Below are 26,924 nucleotides of genomic sequence, written 5' to 3'. Positions count from 1 at the left end.
GTTCCAGGCCTGCGTGCGTCTAAACGTAAGGAGTGATTGGAGGAACGGGTCTGATGGATGGCTCGCTCGGCCATTCGGCTGCAGGACTATTAGTTCCGGTGAAAGTGACTGGAGGTGGGAACGGCGTGACCTCCGCGGCGCTCAGCCTCTCCTAGGATCGCTGTAGCGGCGCCGGCGGGCCGCTGGGACCCCCCGGGAGGCGCAAAGGAAGCCGCTTTTCCGACGCTTCAACGATGGCGCTCCGGCCGCGGTTCTGGGCGTTGTTGTCTGTTTGCAGGAACCCCGGTAACTAATTCCGCTCTTTCTCAGATGCCTTACCCAGAACCTCCCCGATAAATGTAAATGTGCAAGTTGCATATTTTACTCAACATCTACCCGCGGAAAGTCATTGTAGGGGGTTAAACAATTAGGGACCATTTGCTCAAACATACACTTCGTGGTTCTTGCTGGTCTGGAGGAATGTGGGAACATGACACAGGTCGGATCATCAATCTACTCTGTGGTAGTCATCTTTTAGATAAGTGTGATGGTTTCCGTCTCCTAGAGCCTGGGTGTGCGGCCCTCTCAGCCAGTTCCCAGCCAGCGAGGAATCCTGAAGTGGACCCTGTGGATAACGAAGCTGTTGCCCCCGAGTTCACAAACCGGAATCCCCGGAACCTGGAGCTCTTGGCAGTTGCGAGGAAGGAACGAGGTTGGGGAACAGTGTGGCCCTCTCGGGAATTCTGGCACAGGTAATGAGGTGGACTTAGGCGTGGTAGCCTCCAAACTGTCATCCATTCACTCAACAAACCCTGACCGTGCTAGCTATTACCGGTGCTAGGAAGACGGAGGGCAGGAGGCTGGGTGACATGGGGGGAAACAGTAAATGCTTCTCACCGAGAGGATGTCAGCGTAGAGGGGAGGGGCTGGGTGTCTACTGAGTCTGCTCTGAGGGGGCGACACCTTAAAAACAGACCTGAAAGACTGAAGGAACTAAACCCTACAGAAAATGCCAGTAAGCTCATTCCTAGCAGAGGAGATAGCTGAGGGCTTATGCACCTGGTGCTGAGTGGGCAAAGGGCTGAGTGGGGTGATGAGAATGGTGGGGTAGGTAGAGGACAGATGTAGCTTTGTAAATCAAGGTGAGGACGTCACAGTTTTCTCGACCCTGGGAAGCCATCGAAGGTTTTGAGTTATGAGTCTAAAAGATGTGATTTCTAAAGATCGTCCAGGCTGTTAGGGAATAATACAACTTTCAGGGGGCAAGAGTAGAAGCAAAAAGACTAGTTTTCCAAACAGAGCAGAAGCCCCATGTTCACGAGTGAGACCCTCACCCAGACCACTCACTGAAACAGAGATGGAAACAGTAAAGCTTTATTCAGACAGATTCGAATCTGGGCCCTCACCAGCAACTGAGGCAGGCTCAGTCTGTAAGGCGAGAGCCCCGAACAGCTTCAAAGGGAAGTTATTATGCATCCTTGTGGGGCGTCTTGCCAAGCAAGGGGAGGGAGAAGGCAAGTTCTTGTGTGAAACTGTCAGAGCATTCTCAGAAAAGTGAAACAACACAGTTTTTAAGTCTAACAAAGTAAGTTCTACATTTAAGGTCAGTTTGTCCCCAGTGGTCTGCCAAACGATACTGTAGGTAGGCTAGGCTACTTCTTGGAGTGTAAACATCCTGGGCTGGGCTGCCCCCGTTTCAGGCTGCAATTTAAAAATTTTCCATTTCTGACTGGGGGGTGACCTGCCTGTTACTGTTACAGGGCACCCATTCCTGACCGGGCGGGAGGGTGAGCTGCCTGTTATTGTTACAGGGCATAGTGTCACACCCCAGCCCAAATGATGCCCACTCCTAGCAACTCGAGAGGACAGAGCAGAACAGTGGTTCCTCAGGGTTTCCAAGGCTGTAACTATGCAGAAGTACACGGCCACATCTTTCTCCCAAGGAGTGCCAACCTTCTGGTTAGTAACCAAGTGTCACCCGTTGTACAACCAGGAAAACCAGTCTGGAATCTCCTTGTCCAGGCCTGAGCTGTTTTGTTATAAGGATGGTTCTTCATTGAACATTTTCTAACTGCCAGCAACTGTACACGTTTCTTCGTAAGCACTTTCTCATCCTTAAAACTGCTTTATGAGGCAGTACAATTACTTTTTCCATTTTATATGGGCAGGGGGATGGAATCTTAGGAAGGCTAAAGTAACTGCCTGAAAATGAACTGAGATCTAAACTTGTCTGTCTGACCTCAGAACCAGGGCACTAAATGATCACCACTTAGCAGCCACCCGTAGGTGCTTTATCAACTGCCCATCTGCTTGGGAAGGATTCATTCATTACAGATAGAATTTCCCTTCATGTCTACACAGGTTTCTTCTGCTATCCAAAAGTACAGTGTGCACACAAAACCTTATAGAAGCCAGAATGGTGTAAAGAAGCAATTACTATACCTTTATATATAAAAAAATAATTTTTAGCATTGCCAGGCCCAGCCAGATCATACTAAATAACATATAAAACCTAAACAACCAAAAACAAACAAATAAACCACTAACAGTGTGCACAGACACAGTTCAAAGGTTGAACTTGGCTTGAAGGTGATGTGCTGAGTGTGGATTCTGGGGATAGAGGTTGGTGATACCACTCTTGCTGTGGGGGTGCACACTGCCCAATCATTAATAACTTGCTTCAACACAAACTTGGACTCCTAACTTTGCCTTTTTTCCTAAAAATGAAAATTCTCTTCAGATTAGGTTAGTGAAAACAAGTACTTGCGTGAAGTGGTGTAAACCTTTGAAAGTGGGGGATACCTGTGTAAAGCTATAAGAACAAGTTACACATATTTATGTCATGTATTCATTCAATTCATGGTGGAGATCTATGTCACCAGGAGATAACAAAGATGTCATCCCTGTCCCCAACAGTGGAAGATGGTATGATGGTAATCAAGTGTCACAGTTGTGTGGATACATAGATTACACAGGGAGGAGTTAAAGAGTCTAGGGAAGTTCACATTGGAACTCATGGACATCTCCAATCTAAAAGTTCTTTAAAATATCCAACCTGTTGAATCATTGAACTAACTAGAGACCTTTTTCTCAATTTTCTTCCCTCTGTGTGCCCTATCAGAATACTATCCATGTGCAATTGTGCAATATTATAGGAGGAAATTATCTTAGAGATAATGGGTCTTCCTGCTTTTGTTTTTCATGTTTGCCATTACACATGGTATAAAACCCAAACATTTCTTGTGTCTCCTTTGAGAGAGTTCAGAAGTTTGTGCTTAGGAAAATAGAGACACTGCACACTGTTCTACATCCTCCATTACCTTGTTTTCAATTAAAATAACCTCTTGCAAGTCACTCATGGTGCTTAGGAGAATTAGGCCTAAAATCAGACCCTAGGACCTAAATCATGGGTCTGTTATTTAATAATTTTAACCTTGTTCAAATTCTTATTTAACCTTTCTATGCCGGTTTTTACATCTAAAAGAAGATAACAGATTTGAAACATGATTTGTACTTAAAATTAGGACAGTGCCTGGCATATTACAAATATTAATATATGTTGTAGTTGTTTTTAGGTGCCACCGAGTCTGTTCCAATCCATAGAGACCCTGTGCACCACAGAACAAAGCACTGCCCCATCCTGTGCCGTCCTCACATTTGTTCTTTGCTTGAGGCCATCCTTGTAGCCACTGTGTCCCTCCATCTCGATTTGAGACTCCTCTTTTTTGCTGCTCCTCTACTGTTCCAAGAAGGACTGTTCGCTCCTGACATCGTTTCCAAAGTACAAAGTCTCTCCATCTTTGCCTCTACGGAGCACTCTGGCTGTCCGTTTTCCAAGATACACTTGGCTGTCCTTTTGGCGGTCCATGGTACTGCCCATATCGTCACCAGCACCACAGTTCAAACGCATGGATTCTTCTTTGGTCTTCCTTGGTCAGTGTCCAGCTGTCACGTGCATATGGGACTGCTGAAAATACTATGGCAAAGGTAAGGCACACCTTAGTCCTTAAAACCCCTACTTTTTTAAAAAACATTTTAGTGGGGCTCATACAATTCTTATCACAATCCATCCATATTTACTTAAATTTCTTTTTTTCCCCCTACTTTATCTTTTTTTTTTAAATCATTTTATTAGGAACTCATAGACCACCCATCCCTGAAGAGGGTTTGTGCAGCAAATTCACCCAATGCAACATGCTGTTTGATCCCTTCGCTGCTACTTTCACAAGCATTGGTTGTGGATACAAGCAAGACAACTTCAGCCTTTTCTCCACTTCCCACAATGTTACCTATTGGTCCAGTTGTGAGGAGTCTGGTCTTCTTTACATTGAGTCGTACTCCATACTGCAGGCTGCAATCCTTGATTATCATCAGCAGGTGCTTCAAGTCCTCACTTTGAGCAAACAAGGTTTTGTCATCTGCATATCGAGCCTTGTTAATAAGCCTTTCTCCAATCCTGATTATGCGTGCTTCTTCATATAATCTTGCCTCTTATAATTTATTCACCATACAGGTGAATAAATAAGTATGATGAGATGCAGTCCTGACACACACCTTTCCTGATTTTTTTTCCTTTCCTGATTTTAAACCATGCAATATTTCCTGTTCATCCATTTGTGGGTTCCGCATAAACACAATCAAGTGTTCTGGAATTCCCATTCTTAAGGTTATCCATAGTTTGTGTTGATCCACACAAATGCCTTGGCATAGGCTTTAAAAACACAAGTAACCCCCTTTCTGGTATTCTCTACTTTAAGCCAAGATCCATCTGACGTCAGCAATGATTTCCTTTGTTCCACATACTCTTCTGAATCTGGCATGAACATCTGGCAGCTCCCTGTCAATGTACTGCTGCAAGCATTGTTGGATAATCTTCAGCAAAATTTTACTAGTGTGTAATATTAATGATATTGTTCAATAATTTCAGCTTTCTGTCTAGTCGCCTTTCTTTGGAATGGGTATAAAAATAGTACCCTCCAGTCAGTTGGCTAAGAAGCTGTCTTCCACATTTCCTGGCATAGAAGAGGAAGTGTTTCCAGGGCTTCATCAGCTTGTTGAAATATTTCAATTGGTATTTCATCAATCCCTGGAGTCTGGTTTTTGGTTAATGTCGTCGGTGCAACTTGGACTTCTTGCTTCAGTACCACTGGTTCTTGATCTTGAAATGGTTAGATGTTGACCACTTCTTTTGGTTCAGTTACTCTGTGTAGTCTATCTTCTTTAGTAGGCAATATTTGGCCCATGGAATCTTTCAATATTGCAACTCCAGGCTTGAATTTTTCCTTGAGTGTTTTTCTGTTTAAGATACGTTGAGCGTGCGCTTCCTTTTTGGTTTTCTAACTCTGGGTCTCTGCACATTTCATTATACTATTTTGCTTTGTCTTCTCAAGCTGCCCTTTGAAATGTTCTGTTCAGCTTTTTTGCTTCATCCTTTCTTCCATATGCCTTAGCTACTCTACAATTAAAAGCAAGTTTAAAAGTTTCTTCCGATAGCCACTTTGGTCTCTTCTCTATCTTTTTAATGACCCTTTGCTTGCTTCATGAATGTTTTTGATGTCCTGTCACAGCTCATCAAGTCTCAGTCATTAGTGTTCTGTGTATCAAGTATGCTTCCCTCCCCCCTAGGGGGATGAACAACAGAAATACATGGGGGAAGGGAGACAGCGGATAAGGTTAGATATGAAAATATTAATTTATAATTTATCAGGGGTTCACAATGGTGGGAGGGTGAGGGAGGAAGGTAAAAAGAAGAGCTGATACCAAGGGCTCAAGCAGAAAGAAAATGTTTTGAAATGATGCCAACATATATACAAATGCGTTTGATATAAGTGGTATATGGAGATGTAAGAGCCTCCAATGAAATGATTTTGTTTTTTAAAAACCTGTTCATGAGATATTCTCAAAATCCAGGTGGGATATCTCAAAGTTGTATTTTGGCTCTTGTGGACTTGTTTTAATTTTCTTCAACTTTAACCTGAATTTACATATAAGCAATTGATGGTCTGTTCCACACTCAGTCCCTGGCCTGGTTCTAGTTCTGATACTGAGCTTCTCTGTCATTTCTTCCCTTAGATGTGGTCAGATTGATTTCTGTGTATTCCATTTCTGAAGAAGTCCATGTGTTTAGTCACCTTTTATATTGCTGAAAAAAGGCATTTGCAAGATCAACAAGTCGTTGTTCTTGCAAAATTCTATCGTGATCTCAAACTTCATTTCTGTCACCAAGACCATATTGTCCAACTACCCTTCCTTTCTCATGGCAACTCTATAGGACAGAATAGAACTGCTCCTGTGAGTTTCCGAGGCTCTTAACTGTTTATGGGAATAGAAAGCCCTGTCTCTCCCTCAGAATGGCTGGTGGTTTAGAACTACAGATTTGTGGCTCACAGCCCAACGAGGAACCCCTGTGGGCGCTGTGAGACGGCATTGACTGCTGTGAGTCCGCCTGGGCTAGATGGCTGTGCTTGGTTTGTTTGGGTCCTTTCTCTTTGTTTCCAGCTTTCGCATGCCAGTCACCAATAATTACCAGTGCATCTTGATTGCATGCTTGATCGATTTCAGACTGAAGATGACAGAATTCTTCAATTTCTTCCAACACCAGCTTTTGTGGCTAGTGCATACATTTGACTAGTAGTTGTATTAATTGAATCTCCTTGAAGACCAGTAGATATTCTCCTATTACATACAGCACTGGACTTCGAGCTAGATCCTGAAATAAACTTTTTGACAACAAATGCCACGCCATTCCTCTTTAACTGTGTCGTTGCTGGCATATCCATTGGGAACCGTGTCTCGGGTCTTCAAGGCTTGTATTCAGACAGCCAGGAGTCAAGTCCAAAAGCAAGCAGCACGCCAGCCTGTGTGACGAAAGATGACAACACAACCCAAATGTGGAAAGGGAAAAGTATTAGAGCTTAAATTGAGACCACCCAATTTGTACAAGGCTACGGAAAGCAGCGGGAGCCCAGACTCCAACTGCAGAGGATGTAGTCAGATTAAGCCTCTGGGAGATCCTCGAATCTCTTCATTAAAAAAAAAATTAAACCCAGTTTTTCAGAAATAGCAAATTTCTCCTTGATATTTTAGGTTAGAGTAGAAATGGTTGGCTTACTGTTTGGGGGCACATCCTCTAAGAGGCAGAAAAAGTAAGAACCAGGTTGTGTATTTTGAAGTAAATCTAGACATTGCATTCTTGCAATATATAAGCATTATTTACTTGTAATTATTAATTTAGAGTAGATTATCTTATTCTCTTTGTTTAGATTGCAAGTTATAAGGACTCAGCATCATGTCGAAGCATTTGTTGAGCATCGAAATGGCAAGATTGTGGTTTCGGCGTCCACTCGTGAATGGGCTATTAAAAAGCACCTGTATCGGACCACCAATGTGGTGGCCTGTGAGAGTATAGGGAAAATACTAGCAGAGCGGTGCTTGCGGGCAGGAATCAATTTCATGGTCTACCAGCCCACCCCTTGGGAGGCAGCCTCAGACTCGGTAAGTTTGTTTTACTTACATAATAACACTAATAGCACGGGCAGGGTAGCATTTACGTATTACTTCAATGCTCTGTTTGCCGTATTAAAGCATGTAATATTCTGGCAGACTGTGTCTGACATTGTCAGTGCATATGATCCTACGTTCTGCCTGACCACCAATTCCCATTGGTTGAGTAAATAGTGTCCAGTCACGTAGGATTTATTCTCTGCAAGTCAATAATTCATGTATTGTGATTTGAAGTTAGCCTACACTTGTTCAATCTCCTTTTCTTAATAGTGTTTTAAAATGATCACCATGGGCTAAAGCAATACCACTATAAATAGAAGGTCACTATGGTCCAAGGAGATGATCTAGAAGATCCCCTACCATACAATGAACTAAGATCTCTAAGGCGGATAGAAAACATAGATTTGGGAGTGAATTTTGGTCTCATATTTAATCCTCCAATCTAACAGCAATTAGTTCTCACAACGTGGCCCTGCTCGATAGTCACCTTCATGAAGGGAACACGGAAGATATAAGTGCCATAGCAGAGTGTGGTGAAGAGACTAGATGGGGCCTGGCTATCAGAAAGAATCATGTGTAGGCCCTTAAAGACTTGTGTCAGACAAGCAGCTATCTAAGTGAGACGCTGACTAAGCCCACACAGAACACCTGTGACCCAAGGATTATAAATTATATAATCCAAATCAGAAGAAGGGATAGTACTGAGAGCTGAAGTTGTGAGATTCTGATGTGCAGAAGGCTATGCATGAATTAGAAGCCCAAAATCCATTTGCAGAATCTACACAGGAAGTAAGCCTCCAGTGATTTCCCTCTAACCGTAATTGAGGGATGGGAATAACTTGTTAATCAGACAGATTTGTAGAGACAACTGTGGCAGAATAAAATATAATTGGATTTAAAGGGTTAAAACCTTGTCATCTGATCTCCCTTTAGATACTTTGTACTTACCTGCTTTTTAATTTTTTTCTATTTGGTTTTCTTTTTTCATACTGGGCTTGACCTCGGTTGTATTTGTTTTACTGTTGGTAGCCTTCTTGACTCTCATGTATTTCTTTGTTTTTCGGTGTATGAAATCCAGATGGATGAACCTGTAGAGACAATAACTCGAATAAGGGTTTGTAGGAAATAAGGCCAGGAGGTGGGTGGATAATGGGGAGCTGACATCAAGGAGGACAAGAAGGAAGAAAATATTTTGTAACTGATTGTGGTAGCAACTGTACACACGCTCGATGTGATTGAACCACGGAATGGTATGATGTCTGGATTAGCTCTTAATAAAATGCTGCGAACATAAAAATAAGTGAAATACACACAGAATTTCAAGGACTTTCATAAAAAATATTGTCAAGTAACTAAAAACAACAACAAAAGGGCAGGCCCTTGGGTAGATGCTCTGATACACATTACCTCCTTTGGTCTCACCGCGTTCCAGAAAAGAAGTGTGGTGGTGAGCCGGCCAGAAGCGGCCAGCGTAGAAGGAAGGGCCCAGTCGGGTCTCCGAGGCTGCGATCCCTACGCCTTTCCTTCCTCAGAGCCACTGGTGGCTGCTGGCTTGACTCCGTCAGTCTCTGGGCTAGTCGTTGAGTGCTTACCCACTGCACTAGCTGGTCTCCTTACCCATAAAGGCAGGGTGGGTTATTACCATGTATACATAAATAAACATGCTCATGTTGACAGACTACATTTCTTACCCAGGGTCGTTGATTTTGTAGTCCACAGTGTCAACCATTGTACTTGCTCATTCATATGTTAACATCTTTTCCATCTGATACTTTAAAATGCAATCTGTTCTTCATATCTCTGCAGTTCCTGTTTTCTTACCTATTTCATCATGAAGATCAGTTTCTAAACAATGTTGGCTGTAAAGTTTGGAAGGAGCAAATCTTGGTGTTATCTTTCTCTCCCTTGTTAAATGAGCTACTGTTATTGAGCCTTACTCAAAATGCTAACCTAATTCTTTTTGCTTCTTTAAACCTTCAAACCAGATCCAGCGACTGCAAAATGCTATGACAGAAGGTGGTGTGATGCTAGAGGAACCTCGAAGAATCTTTCAGTAGAAAAGAAGCCTTCCCTGCTGTGAACGTGTGAGAAAGCAGTGCTTGCGCCCATCAGAAGAGCGCATCGAGACCACCACCCGCTTGGAAGTTTCCTAACATAAAGTCAATGTGACACTGGGATATTGTTCATAATAAAGCTCCCCTCCCCTCACCCCAGCCCTTTGTGTTTTGCTTTATTTTTTAAATGAAAGACTGCATTTTTCCTCCCTCTTGGACATGACAGAAAAGCAGTTCCCAATTTTACTTAACTTTTACAGGATTAAAACTTTTAAAGTTAAAGAATGTAGAGGTATTGTTTTACTTCTTATGTTTGGTTACAGTGATACCTCAGCTCTCAAACGGCTACAAGCTGGAACTTCCCACTTCAACAAGCAAGTTTGGGGAAATCTGCTCGGTGTTCCTAACTTTGCTCGATAGTTGAACCAAAAATCCGACTTGAAGAAACCCGTACGAGCTGCGAGTGAGTCGCGCATGGCGTCTCCCCGGGACACATGTAGTGCTTGTGTCAGTGCTCAGACAGTCATCGTTGCACTTTTGGTGTGTGAAATGGTTGTAACCATGGCTCCAAGGAAAGAATCAGGTCGCTGCTTGTCTGATTTGGCCTCTGAATACATGGCTAAGTCAACATTATCAACATTTTAAAAATAACCGATTCAATTAGCTAAAGTAGCAAAAGGTGTGAAATCATTAACCATGAAACAGACCATCGAGGAGGCTGAAGTCGCTGTTCATGTACAGCAGGCGTCCTCAAATTGCGGCCTGCCGAGGACATTTATCCGGCCCGCCGGGTGTTTTTGCCCTGTTTTTTACTTGAAAATCAGATAATGTGCAGTGTGCATAGGAATTTGTTCAAGGTTTTTTTAAAACTAGCCCAGCCCTCCAACGGCCTGAGGGACAGTGCACTGGCCCGTTTAAAAAGTTTGGGGACCCCTGCTGTAGATAAATCAGAAACGATTGGATGGCGACAGCCTACCCGAGACAGTAGATGTGAAAAGGCTGAAAGCCTCCACAATGATGGGAAGTCCTGGAAAAATAAATTTTTAAGTGTAACTTTCAGGGCTCAGAACCAACTATTTGATTTTCCATTATTTCTTGTGGGGAAAATAGGCTCAGTTCTCAAACTTTTCAGTATTCGAACAGAAACTTGAGTTCAACAAGCAAGGTATCAATATGAAATGTTAAGTAGTGTAGAACACATAGGAGGTGTAAAGTCTGTTAGGGTCTGGCTCATAGTGAAACTCTGCCATGGGGTTTATATGCTGACTCTCAGCAACCCTATAGGATAGGATAGAACTGCCCCCTGTGAATTTTGGGGAGTAGGAAATCCCATCTTTCTCCTTCAGAGCAGCTGGTAGTTTTGAACTGCTGACCTGTGGATCACAGTCCAGTGCATAACCACCTCACAAACCTCATAGGGAGCGATCTCCATAAATGGGGTTCTCCCTGGTCAGACTGCAGGTCTGGGTTAGGCCATGAATCTCAGTGGTTTAGCAGACATGTATGCATTTATGCTCAGCCGGCAGTTGGAAGGGCAGCTTCCTTGGGGATGATGCCAGTTTTGTGCTTCCTGGAGCCTGTGTTTGTCTAATCCTTTCCCCAGGGACCACAGCGGTTGCCTGATGGGCTCGTGAACAAAGAGCTGTGGTGGCACAAAGGTTATGCCTGGACTCGGCAGTACAGACTTCACTCTGGTAAAAGCATTTCTAAGAACTTTTACCATATTCGTCCAATGAAGTTGGAGATTGGAAAAGTCCCACTCTTGAGTTGATTATCTGTTCCCTTCTCCACCCCAACTCCTCCCTTGAATATATTCCCTCATGTCTCTTGATTTTGCAAATCCCACAGAACTCAGTAAGTTCAAGGACATTAAACCGAGTGTGGCCCAATTCACACGTTCTACTAAAGTCAGCCTGCAGTCTCGCCCGTTCCTATTGTGAGCAGGTAATGCCTTCCTACATGGGCACAGCCACTTGACCCTTACGAATAAATAAGGTACCATGGCTGCAAGGGGCAAATTAATTGAGTCCAACTCACACTCACTGAGGCTGTCTTGGCTTTAGCCACTGCGGAGTACCCAGTCTGCCAGCCAGAGACCAACACTGGGTCTGTGATATTCCTCAAGCTGCACCATTCCTCTCTGATGGAAGTGGTCCCCTCTAAGCAACCTGCCACCCGGTTACTGGCTGATTACACAGGACCACTTCCATCATGGAAAGGGCATCGCTTTCTTACATGCATAGGACACTGCACGCGGATTTGCCTTTTCCACATACAATGCTTCTGTTTTATTGACCACCACAGTGTCCTTCCCAGCCTCTCCATGGACCAAGGGGCTCACTTCGCAGCCAATGAAGTGAGGCATTAGGCCCATGCTCAGGGAATTCATTGGACTTAGCGTGTTCCCTGTTGTTCTGAAGCAGCTGCTTGAGAGTAAAATAGAATGACCTTTTCAGCACAATTACAGTGCCAGCTTTTTACCATAAAGCCACGTCTCTGTCTGCTGCCAAAGTCGAGCCAACATACTAGATCAGTGTAGCAAAGGAAGTGCGATTTCGTTTCTCTGCCTCCTCAAACCAAGGAAGGGATTTTTATGCACGGAAAGAGGAGAGGTTGGGAAAAGATCACTTATAATCCTGTAGTTGTCCCCAAAAGGGAGCCCTGGGGATGCAGTGGTTACTTGTTGGGCTGCTAACAGGTCAGCAGTTTGACACCACCAGCCACTCCTCGGGAGAAAGATGAGTGAGTCTCAGAAACCCACAGGGGCAGTTCTACCCTGTCCTACAGGGTCAATGAGTCAGCATCGACACCATGGCAGTGAATTTGGTTGTTGGTTTGGATTTGACTTAAATTATTTCCATAAGAATTACAGTAATCTTTTTTTTAACTGCAATTGAACATTTTTTTAATTAATAAATCATTTTATTGGGGACTCACAGCTCTTGTCACAATCCATAGATCCATTATTTCAAACACATTTGTACATATATTGCCATCATCCTTTTCAAAACTTTTTTTTTTCTGCTTGAGCCCTTGGCATCAGTTCCTCTTTTTCAGTAACCTAACTACTGAAGGAAGATAGCCAAGCCAGATTAACTCATCCTGAGCTAAACTACAAAGGCAAACAAAACACATGGGGTGCCAACAGCTCCACAAGCCTTACTGTGACCTCACAGCTGGTGGCGACACCGGCAGGTTTGGGCAATGCCCTCTAAGAGGCGGTCTATGCTCTAAGTCCGTGTCAGCCACAGTGCTATTTCCCCACTCACCAGGACTCACGGTCCAGAAGCGGGATGGAGGTGGCAGTGGCACCACGCACGGTCACTTCTGGTAGCCCACCGGCAACACTTTTTGCTTCCTGTTCAGGCTATCCCATGCCCTTTGAATCTAGAGGTCTCTTCCAAAGGGAATAATGCTCCCAACCAGGACACGACATTGGCTTCATTGAACTGGAAGTTAAGAATGCCCCCCAGCCACTTTGGGCTCCTCCTGCCTGTGGGTCAGTAGGCAAAGGGAATTACCCTCCTGGGTGGTGTGATTGATTCTGGTTACCCAGGGGAAATCCAATTGATGTTACATAATGGAGGTAATGAAGAATATGTACTGAATGTGAAGGAGCTTCAAAAAGTGGGTGGAAAAACTTCATTATCTTTTAATTCCATTTCCCACAATTTTTTTAAGCTGCTATATGTAGGAGATCACTAGAACACACTTTAGTATTACTATGTCCTGTGATTAAAGTAAATAGGACACTCTAGTACCCCAATACAAACATGACAACTAACAGGTGACCCAAACAGGGAAAGAGATACATGCTGATGGCAGAAGACAATGGTTCTAATATAGATATATTCACGTGACCATTTGTGGACATGAGGACTGTCATTGTTAGGGGTACTCCTTGTTTTGGGGTATGTGTGTGTGTGTGTGTGTAAATATTTTTATTCCCTTCCTGACCCCATTACTCATAAAATATAAGATATCAAAGGACTATGCATGTTTTTGTATGTATGTTAATTCTATCATTAGGCAGAGGTATGACTTTATAATTATTTAAGGATAATGTATGGTCTAAGGTTTAATTGCTGAGGTCAAGTAAGGTTTTAAAAAACCTTGATTCTAAAAGAACTTTAGTTAATATACCGTAAGATGTTTAAATATAATACGACGTTCCTGAGTTGAAAGTTGTGTAAGTAATGTTACCACTTTCTCAACTTATTTGAGAAATCCACATAACCGAAAACTATAAAAACATTTAGGTTAATTCTTGGCACGTCACAATTTAACAAGTCAGGAGTCACAAGCTTCGAAGTTCAGGATCTCTGGGCACTAGTTTCCTGGCCTTGGAGCATTCTGTCCCTTCAGCTTTCTGTAAGGAAAAGTCCAGGACATTTTTAACCTACACAGAACAGGGGAGAGTATGAGGGAAGCCAGTCCTACCATGGGAGAGACCCATGTCAGAGATGTCTAAGGCCCACACTTCTGGGATGAATGCCCTGTGCTCTTGATTTTAAGTATTGAAAGAACAGGAATAAGAGGACTATAGGGCTGGCCCCACCAGGAGACATGACGCCCCTCACTGACCCATAGCGCTAAGGGGGACAGTGCGGGAATTGTGCCCGATCTGACCCCACCACACTGAGGCGAAACACTAAGGGCGTGCAACAGAACAGCAAGGGGAACAGAGCAACGAAGTCCCCAGGGAATACCAAAAATAGACTGTGGGGCCAGGGCATGGCACCCCATCAGACTCAACAAGAAAATACTCCTAAAGGTGAACAAACAGACCTTGAACTGTTTACAGGCTTTTTTTAGGGTTGTTGATAGTTTTTTTTGTTGTTTTGCTTTGCTCTGTCTTGTTATTTGTGCATATCATTATCTCTGCAGGTCTATCCAGATAAGATAGGCGGGATAAATAATCTGGAGAAGAAATCAACCGACTGACAGTTCGGGGGGAGTGGGGACATGGGAGAGGGGGAGGTGGGGCAAGGAAGTGGGTTTTAACAGTCCCAAAGATCAGGGATCAACAAGTGATCCAAAATTGATGGTGAGGAGGGTGTAGGAGGCCTAGTGGGGCTTGATCAAGGGCAATGTAACCGAGAGGAATTACTGAAACCCACATGAAGGCCAAACATGGTCGTGGGACAAGAGGAAAGTAAAAGGGAATAGAGGAAGGAACTGGGAGGCAAAGGGCATTTATAGACGTCTAAATACAGGCATGTACATATGTAAACATATATATATATATGATGGGAAATAGATCTATGTGCATATATTTATAGGCTTAGTATTAAGGTAGCAGATGGACATTAGGCCTCGACTCAAGTATTCCCTCAATGCAAGAACACTTTGTTCTAATAATCCGACACTCTATGATGTTCACCTTCCCGACACTATCACTGAAGACAAATCAGGTGCATAAACAAACGTGGTGAAGAAAGCTGATGGTGCCTGGCTATCAAAAGATAGCATCTGAGGTATTAAAGACTTGAAGATAAACAAGTGGCCATCTAGCTGAGAAGCAACAAAGCCCACATGGAAGAAGCACACCAGCCTCTGTGATCACCTATCAGGCATCAGAGAACAAAAAAATCATATCATTGTGAATGAGGGAGAGTGTGGAGTTGAAACCCAAAGACCATCTGTAGGCAACTGAACATCCCCTTACAGGAGACCAGCCAGTCAGGGTGCAGTATAGCAACAATGAAACATACAACTTTCCTCTAGTTCTTTAATGGTCCCCTGCCCACTATCATGATCCCAGTTCTACCTTATAAATCCGGCTAGATCAGAGATTGTATACTGGTACAGATTAGAGCTGGAAACAGGGACTCCAGGACAGATAAACCCCTCGGGACCGATATTGAGAGTAGAGATACCAGGAGGGGAAGGGGAAGGTGGGCGGGAGAAAGAGGGAACCGATCACAATGATCTACATATAACCCCCTCCCAGGGAAAAATGGGTGAAGGGAGACATTGGTTAGTATAAGACATGAACAATTTTAAAATAAATTATCATGGGTTCATGAGGGAGGGAGGGGAAAAACAAGGAGCTGACACCAAGGGCTCAAGTAGAAAGAAAATGTTTTGACGATGTTGGCAACAAATGTACAAATGTGCTTGACACAATCGATGGATACATGGCTTGTGATAAGAATTGTACCAGCCCCCAATAAAATTATTTTTTAAAATAAAATAAAAAGAACAGAAATAAATATCAAGGTAAAATGCGGGGAAAACCCAGTTTGGGGAAAATTGCACCATCTTTAAACCCCATTGGCCCGCATACCTTTTAAAGCCCCTCATCAATTGACTGCAGGCCACAACCCCAAGGAAACTCCCTGCCGATTGATTGTCAGAGCACAGCTGGGGCCCTGGCGTTGTCGGCCAGGTAGGGAAGTGAAGCTCCAGGACTCTCTTCCAAGGCGCCTCTGGTTAGACTGATGAGCAATCCAGCGAGTTCACTGGGTTAGCACGGGACCAGACGCTCGGTGAGAGCCCTTTGTGAGCACGCGGTGCACGGTTCACCTGTGCGGAGGTAGCGGCGGTGCTGGAGGCGGTGCTGGTGGGGGCGGGAGGCGGGGGCTGGTGGGGCCCCCGACTGGGGGAGGGTCCGAGTGGACACCGCTACCAGTGCAGGTCCCGCGGCCCCTGGTCCCTGCCTTCCGGGCGCGCGTCCCGTGGGCCGTTGCGGTGGCGCCGGCGGAAGTGAGCAGCACGCGGTGCCACGTGGCCTCCGCTGGGACTGTGCGGCCATGGACGTGAGCGCCGAGGAGTTCGAGCAGATCTTGCCGGTGCTGCAGGAGCTGGTTCTTGGGGCTGACTTCGTGGGTAAGGTGCCTGGAGCCCTGGGGGCAGGGCTGGGGGTGCGCGCCAAGGGCAGGGGCTGGGGGCCGCTAGCGAGACTGGGCAGCCGGGACAGCACCGGGGAAGGGCGTTGGGCCCAGCCGCCGGCTGGCCCTTTGGGGGTGGGGAAGCCCCACTCCAATTAGACCCAGCCTGGCCTGAGGCTTCCAAGCCCTGTAGAGGTGGCGATGGGGGTGAGGGGAGGGTAGGGGTTAGAGAGCCAGGCTGGCCCCACGCTGCGAGGCTGGGTGGACCCACAAGGTTGCCAGCCCCCTCTGGCTTCGGCCCCCTCCATCCTGCATGTTCCCGCCTGACCGCACCTGACTTTGCGGGCACCGAGAACATGTGCCACCCGAAGCATCCACCTTGGGGTGTCAGGGTCTTCGTGGGACCTCTTGTCTCCCGCCCCCTCCCGCAGCTCTGGACATAGAGTTCACGGGCCTGCGCTCCAACTTGCCGGGACCCCAGCAGATCAGGTACAGTGGAGTTAGCCGGTGTTCGCCCAGCACCAGGCCGTGGGGAGGGAGGTGGGGGGTGGGGGGTAGAGAAGGCATCCCGGTGGCTGTGGGGTGACGCGCCTGTTGCCCACAGCCTGTTTGACCTGCCCTCCGAGTGGTACCTAAAGACCAGGCTGAGTGTCCAGCAATTCACAATCTGCCAGATTGGTGAGTTCAACTTTCAGCTGTGTGTGAAGCTGGCCAAGAGGCCGCATGTCGACTGGTGCAAACAGCCCTGCCCCTTGGCAGACATGCTGGTATCGGTTTGCGTGCTTGGTCTAGTTTGGGGCAGGTCAGGCTGAGACCTCCCTAAAGCAGACTCCACGGCTATCCGTTGATGCCGGCTCATAACGACCCTATAGGACAGGGCAGAACTTCCCCTTGGGTTTCTGAGACTGCAACTCTGTGGCGGCAGAAAGCCCTGTCCTTCTCCACCTGTGAGTCCTAACACTTTGTAACCAAGCAGAAGCTTGCACTAGCAGTACTGCGGCCCCAACCTGGCGTTGCTGTAACAAATGCCGCCAGCAGGTGGCTCAACTAACACGAATTTATTTTCTCTCCATTTAAGGGACTATTCGTTAGAATTAAGCGTGTGCGCCCTTAGGGGAAGGCTTTCTTCCTGGCGGCCCTGGGGAAAGGTCCTTAGTCCTTGGTTCTTTGGTACTCCTCAGGTGGCTTGACTTTTTTTTTCTCTGTATATATTTTTTAATGGTTACATTTCATTCTTTTTAAAAAAATCATTTTATTAGGGGCTCATGCAACTCTTATCACAATCTATACATACATCTGATCTTTTTGGGTAAATACACCACCTCTGCTTTCTTAATTGGCTCCTTTATATTATGTAAAGTCTTGGCTCAATAAGGGAGCCCTGGTAGCTTAGTGGTAATAGGTTGGGCCTGCAAGGTCAGGAGTTCAAAACCACCAACTACTCCTAGGGAGAAAGATGAGGCTTCTTACTCCCATAAGGAGCTAGAGTCTTGGGAACCCACCAGGGGCAGGTCTACCGTGACCCAGCTGCGGTGAGTTTTCCTGGACTCACCTGAATCCTTTTCATTAACATAACAAAGACAACCCATCCCCACATGAGATTATAACCAGAGGCTTAGAGGTTTGGATCTACAACACAGGTTTTTGAGATGCAACACGATGACAAATGCCGAAATAAATCAGTTTTAAGGGCCTTGGTGTGATTTGTTCTTGTCCATCTTTCAGGGAAAAGCATGTATGGTTTTACTTTTGGTTTTGAAGAAAACGCACCCAAACAAGTTGATCCTGTCGGCGCTTTGCTCTGTACCTTCCCTGTTCAGTCAGTGGGGCTGGGGAATCTCCCATATCCTCACACACAGGCCGTGCGTTCGTTCTCAGCGGTGGTGCCGTGTTCTAATGTTGACTGTGTCTGCCAATTGCTTATCCTAATCACGCATGTTTCTGTTACCATTTATGTCTAGTAAATCTTGATATTTGTGTGTTATTGCACCTTTATAAGGCACCTATGCGTCTGCTCTGCTGTAGCAGTGGACATGCAGAGGTAAAGAGCAGGCGCTTTAAACTGATGATAGACTTTGTCCAACTCTTCCTGCCACCCGCCCACAAAGCTTACAGGGACTTACCCCGACAGCACTAGTGAACACATCTGCTTCCTTCTCCAGTCATTGCATTTCCGGTGGTGGAAGTGGTTACGCATTGGGCTGCCAGCTGCAAGGTTAGCAGTTCAAAACCACGATCAACTCCTTGGGAGAAAGATGGGGCTTTCTACTCCCACAAAGAATCAGAGTCTCAGGAACTCATACCCTGGTCTACACGGTCGCTGTGAGTTGGAATAGATTCAGTGGCAGCGAGTTTTGTTTGTTTGTTTGTTTGTTTTTTGAGTAGAGGGATTCAAGTTCAAGCTGAAGCTGAGGAAATGAAAACAAGACCCTAAGAGCCAAAATAGAACCTGGAGTATATTCCACCTGAATGTAGAGACCATCGCCAGGATTGATTTGAAGCATTGGACAGTAATGACTGAAGACCATACGAGTTGTGGGGTGACAAAGACATCACGATGGAAAAAAAGATGGCAAAGAAAGAAAAGACCAAGTAGATGTCAGAAGAGACCCTGAAACTTCCTCTTGAATGTAAATTAGCTAAAGTGATGGGGAAGACGTGATAGAGTGAAAGAACGAAGCAGGACATTTCAAAAGGCGACTCTAGAAGACAAAGTGAAATAATGAAATGTGCAAAGACCCGGAGCTTGAAAACCAAAATGGGAGAACCCCGGGGGGCATGTTGCAAGGCAAAGAAAAGCGACGATGTAAGCCTCGAGTTGCAGTGTGGAATGATGCTTTGGGAAAAACATTGAAGGATGTGGGAAGCCCCAAAGAAGACCGAGGCGATGGGTCCCGACGACGGCAGTCGTGTCTGCGAGGAGCATTGTTAGTGGTCACAGACTGAGAGCGTGGTAAGCGAGTATGGCAGGCGGAGTTGGGTTAAAATCTCCTGCCTTATCATTTGACCTTCCTTTTGACCCATTTTAAAGTTGTTCCATTGTTTTAAGAAGTGAAGGGGACAGATGAGAGCTGCCCCCAGGCCAGCCCCAGCTGCCCACCCACCAGCTGCAGCCCACCAACTGCGGTCGGCTCACCTTCTGCTGCACCCCGACAACCCGGTCTGATGGCACAGATGGCGACCACGGCAGCCGGTGTGGCTGTGGGCTCTGCTGTTGGGCACACACTGGGCCATGCCATCACTGGAGGCTTCGGTGGGGGGAGTGGCACTGAGCCCGCCAGGCCTGACATCACTTACCAGGAGCCTCAGGGAGCCCAGCCGGTGTACCAGCAGCAGCAGCAGCTTGGTCCTTGCCACTGTGAGATGAAGCAGTTTTTGGAATGTGCCCAGCACCAGGGCGACCTCAAGCTCTGCGAGGGTTTCAGTGAGGTGCTGAAGCAGTACAAATTTGCAAACGGATTGGCCTAATCACATTCAGACCGAGGAACTGGGATCTACATCTCTCATGACCAAGTTAATTTAGTATAAATCGATAACTGATAGTAGCTATGTAACGTGTACAAGTTAAACCTCTTTTCCATCATTAATCACTTCCTTACTTTCAGAATCACCTTGGAAAAAGGCATTGTTCTGTATTGAGATGATGTCACATTTGGGGCTGGGTTTGTGTGGCCCCCTTAATCGAGCTGTTGTGATATAATTATTTGAATTAACAAAAATAAAGTTATTTCCTGTCAAGAAAAAAAAAAGAAGTGAAGGGGAAATACTGTGGATTGAGCCCCTGGTGAGTGCCCTCTGACCACAGAGCAGGCCTGTGGATAGCCTTGCTCTCATGCAGAGCGCAATGGGAAGTGGATTGTTGCCGAAGCAGTTAGGTTAAAATCTAACACTTTATCATCTAATCTCCCTCTGGGCCCATTTTAAATGTGTTCTAGTCTTTAATATCTCCTGCTTTTCTGTTGAGGTTTTTCTCTGGATTATTTTGTTGTTGACAGTGTGCGTATGTGTGCTCACACATGCTGGTTTATCTGTAGGTGAAATCCACAACAGGTGAATCTATAGAGACAGTAGCTGGTTAATGGCTTACTGGGGCGGTGTCAAAGGGGAAATGGGGAGCTAATAAAAGGGAGTACAAGAAGGAGGAAAATGTTCTAGAACTGATTGTAGTGATGATTGTGCAACTCTTGTTAATGTGATTGAAGTTTATGTTATGTAAATTATATGAGGGGGCACCCCCCAAAAAACCCAGAATTTTTTTAAAGCTGTCTTTACATTCTTTAATTTTTTTTTTACAAAACAACCTTATCACCTTCAAAGTAATCTCCATTACACACTTGTCAAATCTGCTATTCCATTCTTGGAAATATTTTTCAATCCCATCTGTTTGGATGGCTGACAGCACCTCCTTCGTTTTTCTCTTCACTTCTTCTATGTCATCATATCGCTGACCTTTCATGTTCCTCTGCATTCATGGGAACAAAAAGAAGCTCCATGGAGCGAGGTCAGGTGAGTCAGGTACGTGGGGCCAGAGAACATGCTGGTCTTTGCCCCAAACTGGCGCCCTGAGATGGCTGTGTGAGCAGGTGCATTGTTGTGGTGGCAATGCCAGTCTCCGGTCTACCACAAACCAGACCCTGTTGTCTCACACTGTTACAGAATCTTTTCAGAACCTCTAAACAGATTAACAGTCTGACCTAGGGGAACGAACTCCCAGTTGACATTTTCGTCCATGTCCAGACGAGGTTTGTCATCAGTTGACATTGCTCCTTTTTGAAACGCGAAAACAACTCGTACATTTGAGTTTTTCCTGTAGCGCTGTCCTTGTAAGCTGTGTTCAACATCACAAGAGTTTCTCAGCATCTTTCTCGAGCAGAAAATAAATTTTCACAGAGGCACACTGTTTTCTTGAATCGATCGTCACAATAAACAAGGTTCATGTGAAACTGCTTTTATGAAGTAATTCACTGTGACCAGAGAGAACCTTCCCAGGCGACCCCACTGGGTGCGCTAACTCAGAGTGAGTTGTTCAATGCTCGCCTATGAAAGCTCTGCTCTAACCCAACGCAATCCGGTTTGGGTGGGGTGTGGGAGGTGGCGGGGGGTTACTGCCTCGTATATCAGTCAAACTATTTAGAAAAAAAATAGATGGAAGGCATGCACAGAATCACTGTGCCAAAAAGAAGTGGTTGGCTGTCAACCTTCTCAGGAGGTAATGTGATCAAGAATCAATGGTGCTGAAGGCATTAACCAAAAACAAATGTCCAGGAATTGGTGGAAGACCAGTTGAAGTGTTTCAGGAAGCTGATGAAGCACCTGCTGGAGCAGGTTCATAGTTGTGCCCATTCCGGAGAAAGATGAGCCAACAGAATGTGGAAATTAACAAACTGCATTAAATAATATGCAAGTGACACTATGCCGAAGGTAATTAAAAAGGTAATTAAAAAGGGTTGGAGCGGTTCATTGATAGGGCATCATTACTGATGCCAGATGGGTCGTGGCTGAAAGCAGGGAGTGCCAGAAAGATGCCCACTCATGTTTTATTGACACTGTAAAGGCATCAGAATGACCCGTGGATGGCGCTGAGAAGAACCGGCATTCCTGAACATTCACTGCGCTTCTGCGGAACAGGCAAGTAGACCAAGAGGTAGTCCTTGGAACCGAACGCGGGGATGCTGCATGGTTTAAAATCCAGCCCGCTGTGCGTGAGGGCTGTGTCCTTTCACCGTACTTAGTCTGTATGCTGAGCCCATCTGAGAAGAATGTGACATCAGGACTGGAAGACGACTGACTAGCAACCGGCGATACATAGGGCGCAAATTTGCCTCCTGAAAGCGAGGAAGCCTTGACACACCGGGAAGCTCAACCACAGCCTCCGTGTGGATGACGACTTAACATAAAGTGACAGGCCTCGCGCCTGGACTCGTAAGCGACATCATGCTAAAGGGAGAAGAGAGTGAGGTGTCAGGGAGCTCATTGTACTGGCTCCACAATCGGCATCGACGGCAGGAGCCAGCAAGAAGTTAGCCGACGTGCTCCCGGGCCCCATCTTTACATTTTAAGATGTAAAGCTAGTATGTCACTGGGACGCAAGCCGGTACATTTTTAATCCTTCTGATCTGTATGCGGAAGGTGGGCAGGGAATAAAGAAGACGGGGGAAGATTGATGCCTTTGAATTGAGGTGCTGGGGAAGGGACGGGACGACAGGGCTTTATCTCGGGGACTCTGGAGATGTAGGGACCAGTCCCGGGGGCAGAACATCGTGCTTGGTAGAGTGGGAGGTCAGCACACAAACGGAAGACCCAGCAGATGGACTGAACTCCCTCGGTGGGCTCGGATGCCGGGAGGACCGTGAAGGGAGTGCACGCCCAGGTGATGTTTGCTCCGTGGGACACGGGGTTGCTGGCAGCTGACTGACTGTGAAGTGCTCTGCGGCAGCAGCGGTACAGCTGACACACAGAGAATTGCTATTTTCACGGCGTTTTAAAGCAGGCGTTTGCAGCGTGTCTCGGTAAAGGGCTGCCTGTTGCTGTCAGGTGCCTTCGAGTGGTTCTGTGAACGGCCGCCTGCTTCGGTGCTCACCTGGCCCTCCCTGAGTCCATCGCTGCAGCTACTATGTCCGTCCGTCTTTCGCTGCCCTGCTGCTTTACCAAACTCGCTGTCCTGCTCCAGTGACCGGGCTCTCCTGACAACGGGTCCGAAATATGTAAGACCGAGTCCTATCGTCCTGGCACTGAGGAGCGCTCTGGCCACATCCCTTCCCGCGCAGACAGGGTTGTCCTCTAGCTGGCCATGACGCTTTTCAGACACTCCAGCACCACAATTCCAATCCATCTGTTCTTTGGTCTCCCTTGCTCTGTGTCCACCTTGCACATGCGTATGAGGCAAGTGAAATGTCATGGCTTGGGTCAGGCCCACCTTGGTCCTCAGAATACCACGCTTGCTGGTCAACACTCGAAAAGCGGTCTTGCATACTAGCTTTACCCACTGCAAAGCATAGTTTCATCTCTTGACTGCTACTTCCATGAGCAGCGATTGTGGATCCAGTAAGACAACTCCTTGGCCGCGTCAGTCTTTTCTCTGTTTGTCATGATGTTACCTACGGGCCCAGTTGTGGGGGGTTTTGCTTTCTTTACATTGAATGGTGATCCATACAGAAGGCTGCACTCCTTGATCTTCGTCAGCAAATGCTTCCCTTCACACAAAGGGCTGCGTAGAAAGTATGTTTAGATTTTGTTGGCCAGACTGTCTTGGCTTTAAAACACAAAACAACAAAACCCTGTTGATGCTGCCGAGCCCGTTCTAACTCCCTTTCCCCTCACGCCAGAGAAGAACCATGCCCCAGAGGACATTTAAGGGCTGAGGTTTCAGGAGCACATTGCTGGGTCTCTTCAGAGATGCCACTGAGTGGATTCGAACCTCCAAGTTTTCAGTTAGCAGCCATACCTCTTAACACTGTGCAAATTGTGTTAACCACAACCAAACTCCTTGACTTCTTGTCAGTTGTGACAAGGAGACCCTCCCCATGGGGTTTGTTGGGCTGTCATTCTTGATGGAAGCAGACAGCCTCCTTTCTCTCCTATTGGGCGTCTGTGGGGCTCCAACCACCAACCTTTTGGTGAGCCGCCCATGGCTTAAACCAACCTCACTCCAGGGCTCTTTAGAGACTGTTAAGAGCTACTGGTTGTGAGTGAGGGGGAGTGCGGAGTGGAGACCCAAAGCCCATTTGTAGACAATTGGAAATCCCCTCACTCAAGGGTCTTGGGGAGAAGACGGGCCAATTGGGGTGCAGTGTAGTACCGATAAAACATACAGCTTTCTTCTGCTTTTTTAATGCTTCCTCCCCCGCCCCAATATCATAATCCCAATTCTACCTTACAAATCTGGTTAGACCAGAGCATGTACACAGATAGAGATAAGATCTGGAAACACAGGGACTAAGGACAGATAAACTCCTTGAGACCAATATTGAGAGTAGCCATAGCAGGAGGGGAAGGGGAAGGTGTGGGGAGAAAGGGGGAACCGATCCCAATGACCTACGTAGAACCCCCTCCAAGGGGGATGGGCAATAGACAAGGGGGCAAAGGGTGACATCAGTCAGTGCGAGATGTGAAGAAACAATAATTTATAAATTATCAAGGGCTCATGAGGGAGGGAGGGTGAGAGGAGGAAAATGAGCTGATACCAAGGGCTCAAATTGAAAGAAAATTCTTTGAAAATGATAGCAACAAATGTACAAATGTGCTTGACACAATGGGTGGATGGATTGTGATGAGTTGTAAGAGTCCCCAATAGAATGATTTATAATAATAATTTTAAAAGAGCTGCTGGTTGTAGGGAGAAACCAGCTACGGATCATACGTGTTTTCTCCGGTAAAACCTTAAAATGCAAGCAACCCTTGGGCAGGGTTCTGCTGACGCCTCTTGATATTGCGAGGCAGCGAAGAGCTGTGTGTGCATTTCCTCTGAATCATTTTGACCGTTGCTATTTTCTCTGTTGTTTTTCCTACTGTAGGACCTCTGAAAAGTACAGGGTGCAGCTCTGTTTAAAAATCATTATATGCAGCTTTTCATCACCATCCATACGTCCACCCATCGTGTCGAGCACATTTGCACATCTGCCACTAGCATCATTTTCAAAACATTCTCTTTGCACCCGAGCCCACGAAGCAGCTCATCTCCCCTCCCCCTCCCTCTCTCATAAACCCTTGATAATTTATAAATCATTATTTGTTCATGTCTTACACTGACCCATGTCCCCCTTCACCCACTTTTCTGCTGTCCATCCTCCTGGGAGGGGTTATATATAGATCCTTATGATCAGTTCCCCTTTTCTCCCCCCACCTTCCCCTTCCCTCCTGGTATCACCACTCTCAATATCAGTCCTGAGGGGTTTATCTGTCCTTGATTTCCTGTGTTTCCAGCTTTTATCTGTACCAGTGCACATGCTCTGGTTTAGCCGGATTTGTAAGGTGGAATTGGGGTCATGATAGTAGTGGGGAGAAAGCATTAAAGAACCAGAGGAAAGTTGTATGTTTCAATGGTGCTATATTGCAGCCTGACTTCCTTGTAGCCCTTTTGTAAGGGGCTGTTCAGTTGTCTGCAGATGGGCTTTGGGTTTCCACTCCGCATTCCCGCTCATTCACAATGATGTGATTTTTTTGTGCTGGGTTTTTGATGCCTGATACCTGAATCCATCGACACCTCATGATCACACAGACTGGTGTGTTCTTCCATGTGGGCTTTGTTGCTTCCCAGCTAGATGGTCGCTTGTTTATCTTCAAGCCTTTAAGACCCCAGACACTATATCTTTTGGTAGCTGGGTACCACCAGCTTTCTTCACCACATTTACTATGCACCCACTTTGTCTTCAGTGATTGTGTTGGGAAGGTGAGCATCATGGAATGGCAGGTTATTAGAACCAAGTGTTCTTGCATTGAGGGAGTACTTGAGTAGAGGCCTAATGTCTGTCTTTTATCGCAATACTAAGCCTATAAATATATGCACATAGATCTATTTCCCATTATCATGTAACTATATTTACATATGTACATGCCTGTATTTAGACCTCTATAAATGCCCTTTGCCTCCTAGTTCTTTCCTCTTGTCTCACTATCTTGTCTGGCTGTCATCTGGGTTTCAGTCATTCCTCTGGGTGACATTGCCCTTGATCAAGCTCCACCAGGCCTCCTACGCCCTCCTTGCCATTGGTTTTAGATCCCTTGTTGTTCCCTGGTCCCTGGGGTTGTCTTGGTGACACGCTTCCCTTGCCCACCCCATTTTGAAGTCTCACTTGATGTAGCATCTCCGTAGCAGCAGGGGCACAGCCGTGCCCAGCAGTGCAGCTGTGAATCTCTTGCCCCATGGCCTCTGATCTTTTCTCTGGCACGTTGTGAAATAGTAAAGCTGTCAGTTGAATGTTTACTTCTGGGCTGAGCGAGCGCTGGTGGCCCGATGAGCCACTTGTTGGGCTGCTACCCAGAAGGCTGGTGGTCCAACCTCTGTGGCAGGAAGTTGTGGCCGTGTGCTTCTGAAAAGACTTCCGCCTCGGAGCCCTCTGGGGGCACTTCTGTTCTCTCCCAGGGGCCCTCTGAATCAGCATGGACGCATTGGCAGTCGGTCTGGCTCTGTTTGGGTTTCAATGTTCTGTGTTTGAAGAGCCATTCACAATTCTGTTTCTTTTTTTTTTTTTCACAATTCTGTTTCAATACTGTCAGCGTGAATTACAATTTGGTAGTTCACATGCTTCCAATCTGCTGTTCCTTAATATTCTTATTGCCTAAACACAGTAGTGTTTGTTTTGGGGGAGAAGGGCTAGGCTTTCTGTACTTGTCCATTTTTGCTTTTCTGTTTCATATATTTTTTTAACCTTTTCATGACCCGGTTCGTTTCTGTTTTGAATTTTTCTTCTTGGTACCACATTTTCAGCAATGGAAGGCATGCTGAAACCAAGGGGGAAAGTCTTGTTGAGGTCATATGGCTCTTGATACAATTCTATGGGACACCTTGGTCTGTCTCAGACCCCAGCGGGTAGGATTGCAGTTAAGCAGATCCCCA

General features: G+C 46.0%; 2 protein-coding genes across 3 annotated transcripts in view; both read left to right on the top strand.

Annotated features, from left to right (window-relative positions):
- Nucleotides 1-80: 80 nt before the first annotated feature.
- On the top strand, nucleotides 81-9,695 carry MRPL18 (mitochondrial ribosomal protein L18). Of its 2 annotated transcripts, none has more exons than XM_075554301.1 (4): nucleotides 81-285; nucleotides 545-731; nucleotides 7,242-7,324; nucleotides 9,468-9,695. In XM_075554301.1, exons 1-4 carry the CDS (start codon nucleotides 234-236, stop codon nucleotides 9,560-9,562), a joined length of 417 nt encoding a protein of 138 aa, XP_075410416.1. In that variant the 5' UTR covers nucleotides 81-233; the 3' UTR covers nucleotides 9,563-9,695. The 2 variants fall into 2 exon arrangements, with proteins under 2 accessions (XP_075410416.1, XP_075410415.1); XM_075554300.1 differs by having other exon boundaries at nucleotides 92-285; nucleotides 7,242-7,473.
- Nucleotides 9,696-16,291: 6,596 nt separating this feature from the next.
- The window catches only part of PNLDC1 (PARN like ribonuclease domain containing exonuclease 1), a 33,271-nt gene continuing 22,638 nt past the window's right edge, over nucleotides 16,292-26,924 (top strand). The window contains exons 1-3 of the mRNA XM_075553870.1: nucleotides 16,292-16,367; nucleotides 16,801-16,858; nucleotides 16,974-17,047. Of these exons, the coding sequence (XP_075409985.1) occupies nucleotides 16,292-16,367; nucleotides 16,801-16,858; nucleotides 16,974-17,047 (208 nt within the window). The remainder of the gene's footprint in view (nucleotides 16,368-16,800; nucleotides 16,859-16,973; nucleotides 17,048-26,924) is intronic.

Source organism: Tenrec ecaudatus, chromosome 7, assembly GCF_050624435.1.
Source record: "Tenrec ecaudatus isolate mTenEca1 chromosome 7, mTenEca1.hap1, whole genome shotgun sequence".
Classification (NCBI taxonomy): domain Eukaryota; kingdom Metazoa; phylum Chordata; class Mammalia; order Afrosoricida; family Tenrecidae; genus Tenrec; species Tenrec ecaudatus.
The sequence above is the reverse complement of the archived record's forward strand: the minus strand, read 5'-3'. Positions and strand labels throughout refer to the sequence as shown.

Coding starts and splice junctions, on each gene's coding strand:
- MRPL18 (XM_075554300.1), top strand. CDS start 234: ATGGCGCTCCGGCCGCGGTTCTGGGCGTTGTTGTCTGTTTGCAGGAAC. Junction 286..544: donor GTCTGTTTGCAGGAACCCCG/GTAACTAATTCC, acceptor TCCGTCTCCTAG/AGCCTGGGTGTGCGGCCCTC. Junction 7,474..9,467: donor GGGAGGCAGCCTCAGACTCG/GTAAGTTTGTTT, acceptor CCTTCAAACCAG/ATCCAGCGACTGCAAAATGC.